The 16,296-nt window shown below is 43.3% G+C and overlaps 1 protein-coding gene across 1 annotated transcript in view; it reads left to right on the top strand.

The window, feature by feature from the left end:
- LOC108571377 overlaps nt 1-16,296 on the top strand; it is a 34,435-nt gene that overhangs the window by 11,188 nt on the left and 6,951 nt on the right. The window contains exon 2 of the mRNA XM_017933395.1: nt 4,494-4,693. Within this exon, the coding sequence (XP_017788884.1) occupies nt 4,494-4,693 (200 nt within the window). The remainder of the gene's footprint in view (nt 1-4,493; nt 4,694-16,296) is intronic.

Raw genomic sequence — 16,296 nt, 5'->3', positions numbered from 1 at the left:
CGGTACCCTCTCCCCAAAGTCATTAGCAAAATCGTCGGTTAGGTCAGGCGGGAAATTTTCGCGGGAGATTTTCGCGGGAGATTTCTGTTATCGTAACACGGTATAATTTATCAATTTTCACAATTTTGTTATAAATTTATACTTCCGACAATTTGTTATAACATTGCATATAACAATTTATACGTTTTTACAATATTCTTCAATGGAAACATAGGTTTTAGCGTTCTCGTTATTTACTCGTGGTTAAATTAATTTCGTAGGGATTAAAAATCAGGTTGACCTGTGGTCGTAGATTAAAAATAACCATAGTACAGCTAAATTTATCGTGTTAAATAATTCTTCTTACACGAATCTAAAATGTATTCAACGTTTGTTAATGAATTTGTCAATGAATTATATTACACATTTTCTCTATTCACACTGAATTTAAAGATTATAACGACTAAAAATCAAGTTGACGTGTGGTTATTTATCAAGAATAATCATAATAAAGCTGAAATTATTGTGTTAAATAATTTTTTTAATACGAATTAAGAATTTATTCAACGTTTGCTTGTTACAATACCATGAAAGTAAATTAGATTATACGTTTTCTATATTTACAGTAAATTTATCGTTCTATTTACATGTCATAGCAATTATAACTACACGTTATGCTGCGTCCGTTTGTTTTTTCTGTGCAGTTCAACCTAATTTACTTAAATTTACGTTGCGAGAGAGTATAATATTTACAATTCTGCCTGAATTTTTGAAATTCAGAAAAACACAGGTAAACTTTAAAGGGTCAGTATCACTTGTACTGTCACTAGTGGAATCGACCCTACATTTTACTGACATTTGTGGAATCGAGCCTACATTTTTTTTTTTTACGTGGATGTAGGCCGACCCTACATTTTACTGATCGCGTAGTTGCTTCGACACACGTTTCATGCTTATCTTTAATTCGCCGTCCTTGTCTACGTTCGGCAAACTACAAAGGCGTGCGCGAGGCTCGAAAACGTAGTCTCTGACTCTACGAGTGTCAGGTTTAGCTTCCTTGCGGTCTGACACTTGTGGAGAATATACTGTATTCCGTGACTTGCTCGATGGAGCTTATGCCTGGAAGGTAGACGCGTGTCTCTATCAGCGCTACGTATTTCGGAGTTACGATACTTATTATATAGCTGGTGTTACACGACAGACAGATGTGTCGTGAACAGTATACTGCTTTCGAATAGTGAAATTTTCATTCTCGATGACACATACACAGATACATACAGGATTTACGTGAGTTTCGATAATACACACGAGGTGTATTTGGTTTAGCCGGTTGTTAGAATGCGAACGATGTTAAAAATGCCACATCTCCTCGATAAGAAACGAGCATAGCACTCTGTTCAATCTCACGAGGTCGTTTCGTCTGGCATTGGAAATAAATTTTAGAGTAGTGCCACATGTATGTACGTACACACGCGAGAAGAAGAGGAAAGTCGAAGTTGCATGTGCACAGAGGGAGGCGAAAGTGCAGTAGCGAGAAGTTATAGTAAAACAAACGAGCCCGACATCGGTCGACTGTTTTATTTCTAGTTTAGCAGGGGTCCTCCGGCTAAAGTTGGTATAGTTAAATTGCTCTGAAAGACGCTTAGCACAGGGGGGGAATTTACGAATATTGCTGTTCCTTAAGCTCTCTGGAGTATCTCATTTTCAAAGTTTTCAGTAATAACGACACCTTACAGCCGATTATTCCTGTCACGGAATTACCTAAGCACCCCCCTCTTGTATTTTTCTCTTCCCTTCACGGTGTTACAAAGAAAGGGTTGATTTTCGTTTAACTACGCACCGGTCAGAATGATTACGGGCTTTGTGATGCTGGGAAAAATCGATTTACGTCGCGTAAAACGCAGCAACAGTGTCCCTCTTGTCTGTACAGCCTTAGCTTGGCTTTTAAAATGTTGATTGCCTCGTTCGTAGAAGGGAAAATGGAAGAGTGTGAGGGAGAGAGAGAGAGAGAGTAGTGCGATTCATTAATTAGATTACATTGCAAAAGAACGAGGAAGAAGAGCAGCTAACGTTCTCCTTTCTCTCTAGCACAAAGGAGGGCCGCTTGCCTCTCTTGTTCCTTCGTTGCTCGATGAACAGAGACTAGGGGAAAAAAAACAAAAGATCAAGAGAAGGAACGAACGAAAGGAAGAGAAATTTTCCAGCAAGAAGCGTCGCGCGTGGTGGAATCCTTTACCTCTCCTTGAATTACTCTCATAGCGGCGTACGTTTCATAACAGCGTTGGGCTCGTTTAAGTTCTTATTATTTTAATAGAAATTCTTGCCACGGTCTCGTTCGAAAATAATGAAACTTTCCCGGTTAGCCTTTTGCAACTTTCGTTATTTGTTTTTACTGGTCCCCCGTTCTGTTACTTGCGAGTACATATATATACACGTATATACGTTATATTTACTCAAGGGGATCGAAAGTTAGATCGAGAATGGGATTCTCGACGCTTAAATTTAACGTTTCATTGAATAATAGTTCGCGAAGTGCAGAGAGAGAGAGAAAGAAGCAAAAAAAAAAAATTGAGGGAAAGATTGAAAAAGCTTCGTCGCTGTATTCGTTAAACCATACTTTGTTGAGAAATTCTTCGTCGTCTCTGCTGCTGACCGTGCTTCGTTGCTAACTTTTTTTCATTTCAACCGGTGGACTTCCGACCAGAGAAATCCGACTTTTCTCGCGGCAGAATAGTTAACTATTCGTCCAGGTCCAGTCCTTTTAACCTCGAGCTTATGATTTTCCTCGCATATCTCGCGCAATTGCACGCCAACCCAGCTGGACCAACGTTAAATCCACGTACGATCAAGCAGACAGAATTTAAATGACGTACTCGCGTGTATTCCACCTGCTCTCTGATTTTATATATGTATGTGCATACATATACATGTACATATGTATACATACATACATAGACGTCTTATTAAAGTTGCAATTCTTAATTCACCCTTACGCAAGCTGGGTTATAAAAATTTGCCTTACGAAACGTGAATGTTGAAGGTTCACGAGAGCGTGCATAGAGAGAGAGAGAGTGAGGGTTGTTGGTTCTTTTCTACGCATAAAGACACGGTGAATCTAATTAATATACACGCAAAACTTTCCCACAGACTTTCTATTTAATCTTTTTGGATAATATACCAGTCTGCGCACGGTATGAAAACCGTGAACGTTCCACTAGCATAACTGAAGAAGCGTCGTCCCTGACAAGAGGATGTTTTCTTTTCGAGGAGATGAAGTTTCCTAAACTTTGCTCGAGCAACAGCAAGTAGTCGAGGTTCTCCACTTCTCATCCTGCTCCTCCTTGTACTCTGCGGGATAGAGAACTTTAAATTATCGTATAAATAATTCGGTGATCATGTTCTCCATGTATGAGAAATTTAACTGTAACAACGTGTACCCCGAAGAATAGTCTTCCTCTTTTTATCAACGAAGAATGATTAATGCGTTTGTCTTGTGCATCGTGGACATTATACTTCGAGGTGGATCGATCGTTGTTCGAAAAATTTTACCTCCACTTACCAGGCTCGTTTATCAACATTTGTTTTATTTCATAGTTCGATCACCCGACAGACACAGAGATAATAGGGAACGCGTTAAAACTACAAGCACGGTGCATGGGAGATAGATCGATGTTGCCAGCTTCGACATTCCCACGTTCAGATTCCACGTTCTATGGATAATTGCGTATAGGAATGATCTATGTCCCTCTTAGATCAATTTGTCACCCTCTTGTCGCGAAAAGGAAACAATAAGTATTGTTGCAGCGGGAAACCTAACTCGTCTATCTTTTCCACCTCGTAAAGAGAACACACCAGTTAGGAAACAAAATTGATCGAACCGTTCGGAAGCTAAATTGATTAACTCCACTTTAGCAATCTGCAATTTTGCCAATTTCGCAACTTTTCCAATATTTGCAATTGTGTTCCATTTCTGCAATTTCAGTAATTTTTTTTTTCTTTTTTAATTTCGATAAATTTAACAACGTTCCTTTCACGGATTTATCTATCTCGACTTCTCAACGCGCCGGTTGAATCTTCGGAGAACTGAAACGCGTGTCTGCCTTCTTAAAACACAACAGCCATTTGGAGCAACTGCTTGGCGAATAATTGACAAAGAAATCTCGATAGGCGTCGACGTCGTTTGTAGATTTCACCCTCTAGTTTTCCCTGTTCGACGCCTATCGATCTGTCTGTTGTCAAATAAACACGAGCGGAAAAGAACAATCGTTCGAGCCTGGACAAATCTTTGCAAACGGGGCGGGTGTTGCTCGAGATGCGCATAAATACTTGAGGGGGTCGATAGGCGAAACGGGTTGAAAAGGGGTTAAGTAAAGTCCCGAGGAAAGCCTCTTAACGAGAGGGGATCCTTCTGTAGGTAGAAGCGTTCTCGCCGTTCTCGAGGCACGCTTAAAACCCCCTCCATCTTTCTAGACAGGCCACGAAACGATCGCTTTGATTTAATGGCTATTTTTCAGAGTACCCGACGGCGGTCACGGCGGAAATCGTGGCTGCGAACGGGAATTCGTTGGAGGCGAGCATCAAGCCGTTGGACATCGACCTGCCGCCTCCTACTCTACCGATGAGCTTCGGTACTGAAAATTCCACGGTGATCTCCGCCCAATCTGGATCCACGGCTTTGCTGCCCTGCGTCGTCCATAATCTCGGGGATGGAATGGTGAGATTCACGTCTGGGAACATTCTTCAAAAACTTTTCGAAAAAGCATTAACCCTGCGGAAGCTCCGGCTGGTTCGAGGCGATTTCCTTTCCCACGAGCGTACCAAACTTATTATCATATCAACGTAAGAGCTGAACGTCGGGTTAGTCTTTAGGGGAATCGAGGAAGAAAAACAGTGGGACCGTAGGTAGCGACGGTTTAAAGAAGAAGGATGACATAGCTTTTCGTGATAAAGGAAGAAACGTTGAAAGAGTATAGAATCATTTGTCGAACGATTCTCCGAGAGGAATTAAACGTTTCTCGTTTAGGGTTTCAAGTGTGTCTCTTTTTTCTTCTTTTATATACATGTATATGTCCGTATCTGTATCCGTAGATCCTTTTAATTCGCGAGGCTATTACGTTTATGAACGAGGCCAAATTGAGCTTTATAACACGGATTACGCGAGCCGAAAGGAAGAGATACTTTCTTTTCTTTTCTTTTTTTAATTGAAATAAGGACAGTCGTGGAGACCTCTAACCGGAGGGTTTCATTCGCGGACCACGAGCCGGATGAAATGGAATTAAAATCTGAAGAGCTGAGAGACACGGGATTTTTTAACTTTTCCAACCGTGTTTCACCCTTCCGTGTCCCTCTGCTACCACCTCCCTCGGTTGCATTGTTAAGCGGAGGAACGAAAGCGTTCGCGGGGCACCAGCCAGATAACATGCTAATAGCTTTCATTATATCCCGCGGAACGAATAGCAGATGTTCTTGGATATTTTATTACCCTTCTTCGGGGAATTTGTACGAACGTTATGAAATAGGGAACGGCGGTGGATATCGTGTGATTGCCCTAATGAAATTTTCGTCGAGCGAAGAGAAAAGTGTTGAACGAAAGAGGGGAAAAAGGAAGGTCGGAGGAAAATAGAGGAGAAAAAAGAAGTACCTGGGATAGAGACTCGAGGAAAAATTTCAGCCTTTCTCGTTTGAGCCGGACAAGTTGCAGAGTTACGAAATAAAATGTTTACGTTTTCTCTTCGTTAGACGAAGTCTCTCCCGCCTTTGTTAGCCTCAGTTTACCAATAAACCGAGACTTCTTCGAGACACGAAGAAATCAACGCAGTTTTCAACTAATCCCGGACGAACTTTAACTCTCGTCCGGCATTTGTCTATTTCAAGCAAGGATTTTCCACGAGGAGTAGTAACGCAAGTAAGTCGTGTAAAAGGTTAAGGGAATTTAACTGCGCGAAGGGAAACGATCGTGAATAGGTTTTATCGTCGTTGAACGGACAATAAAAACAGCGTGGTAAAAAAAAAAGAAAGAAAATGAAACGTGGATGAGGTGGAAATAGGAGGGAAAACGGGCATGCTTCCGGTCGAATTAATGGTTCATAACGAAATTCCATAATGCATAAGCATCCGGGATTCGCGTATCCATAAATACAGGCGGAAGCGATCAAAAAGTTGAGTATCGGGGAGAAGAGTACAGTGCAACGTTCCATTAACCCTTCGCCTTGCTACATTGAGGCGTGCTTATTGTGAAGTTTATGGTCTAAATACGATAAAAATGAGTTTAACTCCGGGTGAAATATACACTTTCGTTCTAACGTCAATTCTGATTCGATTCGATCAATTACCTAAGGATATTTTAAGGTGTTTCGTTTTACACTCTCGAACAGCGAATATTCACGTTCCGAATGGTATATTCGGAGGAATTCTGTTTCGCGATTCTTCAGGAAATAATTCCCGGATTTAATTCGTTTAAAAAAAAAGGGGGAAAAAAACGTACCCACTTCAACGTGGAGTCCTTCCAATTAAAACTTGTCACATCCTGTATATTACGGTGAAAAACAAATCGCAGAGCAGGGAATTAAACTTCATCGCGTAAGTTTCTCCACTGTCAGTCGAAACTTTCGAATCCCCTGACATTGTTAGAAAAGCAAGAGAGCCAGACTTTAGAAAAGAAATTAGTTAATTACCGTGAACCGTTTATTATATACATATACATATATATACACCGAACCACTTGATAAATAAATAATTACACTTTTTAAAGACGATCGTTTTCAAGGCGAATCGACGGCGAATTTACCATCGCCAGAGGCTGACAAGGGGTATTCGAAACTTTTGACTTGCTCTCTATATGCACGCTTCGTTTTCCCGGTAAACATTACGCGGGTCGCGAGCAATTAGTTGGAAAGCTCGAGAATTAGTGGAATTAATACCGTCGACACAGTGTTACGTGATTCACCTGAACGATAACGATTCACCTGATCTCGGGAATTTACACGTGAGAGGAAAATCAAGAGATACAGAAAGAGAGAGAGAGAAACATTCCTCCTTCCCCTTCGTTCGAGTTGCAGCTACGAGAAATCAGTGGGGAAAGGTAGAGGAAGCTGACAATGCGGTCCATTAAGGTGGCGTTATTCCCGCGGAACGAGAAATCAGAGCGAAAAGTTCGGCTGGTAGAAGGCTCTCCCTCCTCTTCCTTCTTCTTCACTGTGCAGCATCCAATCTCATAAGATGCCTGTCGTTTCGTTTGTCCTCGCGTGCGCCTGGGAAAATATTACCACGAGCACCATCACCGTAGAAAACTCTGTTTTCCCTCCCTGGGACACCGGATATCCGTCCCTTCTTTTCTCACCCCCACTCGGTCCTCTCGAGTTATCGCCGCGTTATTTGTCTTTCTTCGCGCGTACAGCGGCCGCGTTACGCAATAATTGGCTGGCCGAGCTGCGGAGGGTCCACCGTGTGCCACACCACGGGGTGAAAAAAGGGGGATGAACAAGAGAGGTCAGGGGGAAAGAGACACCGGGAGAGAGTGAGTGAGAGAGGGTGACGCGGAGGGAGGGTTGGTGTGGGTCGAGTTAAATCGACGCAGGTGGAAATCAATAGGAAGGTCGCCGTCGAACAATTCGCACGCTACTTCTATTGTCGCTACGTGCTCGGTGGCCTGCTCGTATAAAATTTCATTGCGTGCTTTGGGAAAGAGGTGAAGAGAAGAGGAGAGAGAGAAAAAGAGTGGGAAGAAGAGGAAGAGAGAGAAGAGGAGGAATGAGATAATGAAACGGGCCGTATCGGTGCTAGTGCATCGCGCGAGCGGCGGAAAAGTCTTTTGCAGTTTTGCGAGAGCCCTCGCCTTTTTCTAATTGAATGCGACGTCTTCGTAGCTGAAAGAAGTCTATGTACGCTTCGACTTATCCCTCCAAGATTGCTGTCCTTTATATGAAATCTCTTTTATGTCGCCGGCGAATAGGGAGGGTGGAAGAAGCACAGGGACACGTCGTCGTATCGATGCCTGTGAAATGTAACTGTGTGTGCTCCGACCCGTACACCTTGAACCCGTGGTATTACACACGTTAGATACGGTATCCACCAGCACGTGGTTGCTACCAGAGGCTGGATAGCATAAAGGGAATCGAGTATATTGCTAGCAACGAGACACGGGGAATGCGCTGGTGAAATAGGGACAAGTATTTAAGCGCACCGGGAATTTACCTACATGCGGTTCGATTTTCCACGAGCTTCTTTGTCCCATGATTCATTGTTGCGGCAGCTTCTTCAACGTACCACACTGGTTATCCATCATTCACGTCCATGTAACGGGTGTCCCTTGGAAAAGATCTTGCTCTTAACGTTGCTGGACTGCTGGTGACGTATTACGTACGACTTTTCGATGTAACTCCATATATATCGTAGAACAAATATTTCCTCTCGAGTGTAACATAGATGGATGGATTTTTTGATACCACTACTCGCGGATGTAATTCGGAGAATTAACGTGTACGGTAGATTTTGTGAGATTTTCTGTAATAAAATCGGTGAAATTTGTCCGGGACGGATTTGTCACACGCCGGGATGTGTTAATTAATTTTTAGCGTAGCTAATTAAGGGAGTTTGTGAGGTTGGCACAATGGAGTAAAAAAAAACGGGGGATCCACGGATATAGTGTTAATATTTAATCAAGCAAATTCTGTTTAAGGAAGGATTAAACGCGCCTGAATTAGTATTATTATCATACCGTGTACCGTGAAACAATTAACTTGTGCAAACTTGGTGGAAAATTGGGAACGGTAAAACTGTATAATAAAAATCTTTCATAACGTTTATCCAGGTAAACGCGTACCCCCGATAGCATCTATATAGAATATTTTCTGCTTCATTTTCTTAGAGACGCTGTATAGATACATACGTACGTTAACCTACGGAGACTAAACAGGATTATCTTGAAACTTAATAATACCCCGGCCATTTCCCTCGTTTACTCTTGTCCCCGTAATAGAGAAAGGGTGAACGAGGAGAGAATTGAATGATTCGTATCGTGGAAAGAGACTTTTTTTTCTCCCTGATCCTCCTATCTCGCGGCTTTGCCTGGGGAATTTCAATTAATTAGTCAATATCAGAAACACCGTAATTCCCTAGTTCCTCCTTCTTTCTTCCATCTCTCTCCTATTATCAAAAGCTCTCATCAACGCTAAGTAATACGCACCAGTTCTCTTTCTTTCTACTCGTCTCAGCGATCGCGTGTCCTCCATTCTGTTTTCCAGTTGCCATTTCATGCAGCCGGTATTACGGTAATGGGTATTTTGGTTAAACACTAGCCTGATAATCCACGTTCCGCCACGTGACATCACTTGCCGATCTTCCAAGCTTTTATCCCGATTGCAGAGGCGGCCGAAAGTTTCGCGTTTATGAATACGTGTCGTTGCGGTTGGTCCCCATCTCTCCTTCTCTCTCTCTCAGCGACAGGCTAACGTTCCGAAAAAAAGGGGGTTAAACCTGCTCGCCTCGCTGACGGGAATAAAATCGAGGGTCTGAACCGGGTCGTGGCCGCTTTTTCTTCTTTTTCTTTTTGTTTCTGTTTTTTTTCTTTTTCTTTTGTTGTAGTCTCCCGTAATTCACAGTATTATTTTGGATTCCGTTCAAAAACGAAAGCTGAAGTATGTACTCGGAGACGTGTATCTTTATTGTACGTTATCTACACGTATCGAAGCAGCGTTTTTCGTTAATATTCGTAACTGTGTACGATTCTCCACGCGTAAATCGTTTCGCCGATCGAGAAACCCCGTGTACCACCGTCTATAAACGTTCGTTAGACGAGAATACGAGCACGGAGGCGAATTTACTTTGCCACGAGTTTACACGTGGGCAACGAAACGTAACGGCCAGGCGAACGTTGTTACAGACAATAAGATAGTTTGTTCGGTTCATGAATAATAATATGGAGAGCGCGCGCGTGCACACACACAGACAGGGGGGTTTTGGTACGCGATTTAAACGCAAGAAAATAGTAATTACTCACGGACCGTGAGTGTACAGAGTTGCTCGTTGCGCCGCGATTCGAATCTACGCGCTTGCTTGAAATTACGTGTACATTAAGGCGTTATTCTCGCTGGTACAGTATAGCCTCGTTCCCTCGATGCAAGAACTTGCTTGGTTCGCTTTGCTTTGCCGTTAGAGGTGCAACGACACGGAACTGGGTGTGGATCATTAATATGGATCGTATCAGAAATGTTTCGAGTGGACAGACCGAATCGTATTCGAGATGTTAACTATATCTAGGCGTTCGTTTGGTTATTGGCCGGCGCGTTTCCATTAGGACAAGAGTTTCATAAAGTTGACACGCTCGGTATACAGAGTGCCAACATCATTACCACGATGGCGGAGAGTCAAAGTGAGTGCGATCACCTTTGAAGCACCGAGCTCCTGGCATTTATATCGACTCTTTATGTAACTGGTTCTTCACTTTGCCCTTTTATATTTCGTACTCCTACCACATGCCGCTTCTCTCCCGTTCTCACTTTCTCTCTCTAGCACACAGATACACTTTCTTTTTCTCTTTGACTGTATTTTTCTTGTTAGTGAACCGGCAGTCGTATCATTGAGCCCGGTGTGCACGCGCGATTTGTTACTACAACCTGAGCCCTGAGTGAAAGCATTTTCCCGTTTGCAAAGTGGGTCGAAAAGGGGGATGTTCCGCGGCCGGGTTTGCATTGTACAGGGGAATCTCTTTGGAAATCACTAACGATCTGTATCCTAGTAATTGGGTGGGCTCGCGATGCACGACCTCGATGGGAGCGGAGAGAACGTGAAAGCGATGTAAGGCATCGCGCTGGGAGACTGTGTACTGCATTCATGCCAGGGAATTGCTCAATAAGCGTGAACCGTTAGAGGGGTGTCTTGAGACCGGGCAAACGTACTGGCCTGATCACACGGATAGACGGCCAAACTTCGCGACTCTCTGCTACCACTCGACCTCCGGGATCACCTACTATTGCGGACATTTGTCCGGGCAAACTCTTTCAAGTCCGTTTGTTCCGGCCATTTTTTTATTTTCACCAGCTCCCGTGTTCATGGGAAAAATGAAAGGACGCGAAACTTCTCGACGGTATATGTAAGCTGTTACTTTAAACTTTCTATCGTTCGATGTTTCAACAAACTCTGCAGGATTTTCACGGGAGAAAAATAGGTTAAATTAATGGAAATACAAGGGGATCGAGTGAATTGTGGGGAATCGCGGAATTGCTAATTAACGGAACAAGTGGTAGGAGATTTAGCGGTCAGACAAGTGATTCTACATAATTCCGCGGCAATAGGAACGTTCTAAGTAGATCGAGTACCTTCATGGTCAGACAGGCGAATCGAATTTTCAAGAAGTATCATATAAACACACTAGAAACGCTAAATATGTACGAGAAATTACGTTGTGATATTAAACAATACTCGTCGGACTATACCTATTGAATTTCACTTGCAAAGGAGAATGTCAGAGATTAAACGTGTCGGTATTATATTTGAGAACAGCGTTTCATCAGCGTTTCGTCGTGACTAATATCGACGTAAGATCCCCCGAGCAAATTGACAATGAACAATTCATATTGTTCGAGGCTCTCGTGTATATCTGTTGTGTTGTTAGAGTTCTGGAGAGGCTATTAATAGCCAGAGGAACGTGTTTCCCAAAGGACAGCTAACACCAAGCTCTCTCTAATGGTGCAAACTGCGTATCTCCCCGTACTGTTCCCGTCCCGCTGTTTATACCACGGAAGGGAAGGGTTTCCGGACTTGAGATCGTTCCTGCTTAAGGTGAGCAGAATACGAAGTTCCTCTCCGTTGGCTATTCTAAGATACCCCTCCCTCTGCTCTACTATACGAGTTCTCATCTATAGATACTTGTGAAGTTTCGTTGAAACACACGTTCCCGTGGAACATGTTGGGCTCGCTGGTCCGTGGAAATTGTAAATATGACACGTTGACTAAGGGTGGAAAATAGAAGGAAGCGGCTTAGAAATATCGTTTCTCGACGGAACAACAATTTCGTTGGAACGGTAGAAGAGAAATCATAGACGGCCAACAAGCTGAAAACCACGCAAATGGAGGGAACTCGAAATGTCGGAACGGTTGAGAGATTCCGTTGATAGAGTGGCGGTGATTCGTATTTACCGTGAGAGAAACGCGTCTGCCATGTATCGCTCTAGACTGTGTCCCTCCTTTCAAACTAACCGTATGAATGCCTGGTCCACGTGTCTCATTTCCGATTCATTAAATTCTAAAGAGTTATTTCGTGACGTGTCGTAGGTGAGAAGAGGTAGTATAGAGAGATCTGTACGTGTGCGTTAGTGTTGGTGTAGGTGGACGCTTATACATTATGCGCGCGTGGACTTTAATAATAATTTAAACGGGATGTAAATCGAATGGAAGACTGCGAGGGAAGGAGGCGCGGCACGGCGGCGCTGGTTGCCGGAGAAATGTGTGTGGCTTAATTAAAACGGTGCTTTTATGAAACAAATATTTATCGCGATGCACCGACGGCAAGCTAAATTAATCGCCTGCACGATGGAACTCGCGTTTCTTCGTCCTCCTTTCTTTCCTCTTCTTCTTCTTCCTCCTCCTTAATTTCATTCCATGCATATTAAATCTAGAACAAACTAGATGAAGCAAAAAAAGAAAAAAAGACAGAGAGGAAATTGTGACCAGATCACGCAGATAGAAAAGAACTCTCCCTTTGCACGTCAATATTTGTAAACGTTTATTTACCGATACACATCGTTCAGGCGTGAATCGAATGCAAGGAAAAAGCGTGCACTCTCGAACACGACACGATGTTTCGACGTTTATTTGCTCTGATGTACTCCCTATATGAGTACTTTTTCCTTGTCTTCTCTTATGCAAACAAAATTCGTTGTTGTTTCTTTTTTTGTTCGTGTTACCTTCCTCTTCTGTTTTAATAAAAAGTATCGATTCGAAGAGACAAGTTTTACGCCTCTGGATACGGAGTTGTTACCTGTTTGCGCTCCACTCTGGTTCGCCACGTCCTTTCTAATTCGTTGCTCCCGTTTCACGTTTCCCTCTTTCCGAGATTTTCTCCACGGGCGAATTCGAACCTCGACGCGACAGTCCACGGGCTACTCGCAGGAATGTTTCCGCGGCTGAAACAGTTATTTAACCCGATCCCGAAGTCAAACCAGACCGGGGCAACTCCCGGCGTTCGTTTCTCGGTATCGCGGAAGCCACGCGAAACTGGGTATCGTTGGTTGGATCGTGAGGAATTCTCGAAAGCTTCCTATATAACACATTCCGGGCTTCCTGAATCGTTTATAGATTTGTGCAAACCATTAATCAAGCGCGAAGTATAATCGATTCGTAGGTGGGCGTGGTAGCATTAGCTTCAGCTACGTTTCAAAGGTAAAACGTGAGTCGAATCCCTTATCATTCAGCACCCGCCCTTTTATCTACTTGATTACGTTGGCCAATTGAAATTCGTTACACCGCCTACCTTATTATGAGAACACGTTCTCTCACGCGATCCCCTCCATCTAACTATCCTTTATACCTTTTGTTTTCCCCCTGCCTCTATCCGAAATATTTCACCCCGGTAAGAACTGATGGAGGTTGCGCGAGCAAATTTCCAACGTACGTGAGAAACCGTCCCAAAAGGATAGCTGCTCTCTCTCTCTTGTGTAGCTAGCAGCTGTTTATCCGTCGTCGTCGTTGTCGTTTCTCATTATTCTTCGAGATGCAACGTATGTTCACAGCTTAGTTATCCGGCGAGTTGTGCTGGCATCCTTTACCGTCGGCCATCTTTTTAAATACCACAGCTTCTGCGAGACCTTACGTAAAAGTTTCTAAGAGTGTGGCGCGCATAAAGCACATCGCGCCAGATGAAATGTGCCCCTTACATGTTAATGAGGGTCACACGTTAAAGGGTCTTAACGCGTGGCAAGTGGAGAGAGGTTTCCAAGGGGAAAAGAGAGAGGAGCAGAGAGAAAAGAAAATCTCGGCGACACTGGAGCAAGCTTAAGCTGACTGGTGTGACGAAGATCTTATCGTTCGAAGACAGATCTCTCTTCGCTCTTTAATTCCACGGTCAATTTTTCTACCCGTCCGGCCAGAGTGCGTAATCTTTCTGCTACTCGAATCATTCCATTTAATCTCTCGTTGAGTGTTTGATATCGTTCCCGCGGTGAAGTGGATGAAGAGAGGCGGTTTTAACCGCGTTTCGATACAAGTGCAACTTCGTTGGAAATTTGCTCGATATTCTTTTCCTTCTCTCTCTCTCTCTCTCGAGTATCGCCAAATTAAAAGATTAAAAACACCGGAGGAAGATGTAATTGACTAATTCTTGAGAGTGCACGGTTGAAAAGAAAGTGTGAGATCGCGTAGGATTATATGTTTTACGCGGACAAACACGAAGGATTCAATCTCTCCCGGGTGCAAAAAGCACCTCGTATCCACTCGTTACACGCCAGGTGCCTAAACTTTATGATAGACCATAAAGACGTACATATATAGAGTGACGGAGAGATCGTATCGTCACCCGATGAATCTACTGTTCCTCCTCTTGTTCTTCTTCGTCCTGCTGTGTTACATCCACGTTTCACGGCCAATTTCAACTACGAGCCTCGGTGCCATCATCTCTCGCTCAGCTCTAAGGATAATCTCGCCCCATCCTCTCGCCTCTCGTTCATACCACTTCTTGCAATAGGCTTTTCTCGCTTTTAAATACGGGAAAAGCGCCTCGGTGAGAAAACGTTATCGGAGAATAGTCGTCGGTGTACATAGCGGAATCGTCTGACGAACGCATAAAAGTCACGGTACATTTAGCCGGCCGACTATTTACGCCCGATGGCAGCGTATAAGTTTTATAAATCGTGCGCCGCGTCGATATTTCAAGGAGCGAATGTAGAGCGCGGTGCGACGTTGAAAAAATGTCGCACGCGGGCGCGAACCACCCTTTTGTCCGCGACCCGGTCCGCACTGCGTCACGCTCCAATCTAATTCGATATCCGCGATACTATTAATTGTAATAATAATTATTATTATCGTCGTTGCTGTTATGTAAACGAGGCGGAGAGACCCATTACGACAGAGGAGAACGCAATTACGCGTAGGAAATATAAATGAAGCACAACGAACGCGAGAATAAAAGAAGAGCATCGTTGCTTTTTTCTTTTTTTAATTTAAATGTATTTCGTTTATATGGACGTTCTATTTTTTTTTTTTTTAACAAGTTTTTGTATGGACAGATGTAGGTGTATAGTTTTTCGATTGCAACAGTGACACACAATTTAAATTCGTACAGGTGTATTATACAGGATTTCCCACCGAATTCGTACTTGTTTGAACCTTGAAATATCGAACAATCCGTGACCGTGCGTGAGGACGTGCAATTATGAACAATATGTCTGGTATAATATCACACGGCTATAGTTTCTTTTCACAAAAAGAAGAAAAAAAAGAAATCAATGTCTGGATAATGAAAGTCTCTCTTCGGCGAAGTTATAAACGTACGTTTAAATAACGCGGTTAAAGTGGAAATTATGGCGGTGGAAGAGGGTAATGGAATAATTAGGGATAATTTTTCATACAAGCACCGGCCACCGACGAACGGGTAGAATTTCCCATAGAAATGTTACGCGGCGAAGGTATACGGTTCCACGATCAATTCCGGTCACGAGCTGTGCAATCATCCTGTGTCACACAGCTCCCCGGAATTATTCTGACCTAGGGCATTTCTTGCTTACTCTCAGGTACACCGAATCAAGTGGGTGTACGACGCGTGCGGCAATTACCGATCGTTATATTGACATAGCCCACGGTTATACTCTTCGACTGTCATGTGTGTAGGATGTTTGCAAAGGGCTCATCACTAGTTTTCCACAGTTACGAACTGCGATCGTTCCACGATAGTTACACGCTCTCCCTGAACTTTCACAGACTGAACTAATAAATAGTGAACGTGAAAGGGTTTAACTTCCATGTACCATCGATGCGGCTGTAAATTACCCTGTTCCAGGTAAATACTGTTTTCCCTTTGACTTTTTTACGCCACCGTGAACAGATATCTTCCGTGAATTTTTTCTTTCGTTAATTTTCGCGATGACTATTTCCTCCGATGAAGCAGTTAAGGGGATCTAAGACTATCGATTGTGGAGAACAAGAGAGAGAGAGAGAGAGGAGAGTTAATGACCATGTCGAAATGGACACCGGCTATTGCCATAGATATAGAAAATACTGTGACTAATGGCAGCGTTCTCTACTCGTAACGTCGGGACAGTAGTTACTGACCGTAATAGACAGACAATGGCAGAGGCCGGGCCGAGAGCTCGATATTACATGGAAGTG

The sequence above is a fragment of the Habropoda laboriosa genome, unplaced genomic scaffold (assembly GCF_001263275.1).
Source record: "Habropoda laboriosa isolate 0110345459 unplaced genomic scaffold, ASM126327v1 scaffold57, whole genome shotgun sequence".
Lineage (NCBI taxonomy): Eukaryota > Metazoa > Arthropoda > Insecta > Hymenoptera > Apidae > Habropoda > Habropoda laboriosa.
The sequence above is the reverse complement of the archived record's forward strand: the minus strand, read 5'-3'. Positions and strand labels throughout refer to the sequence as shown.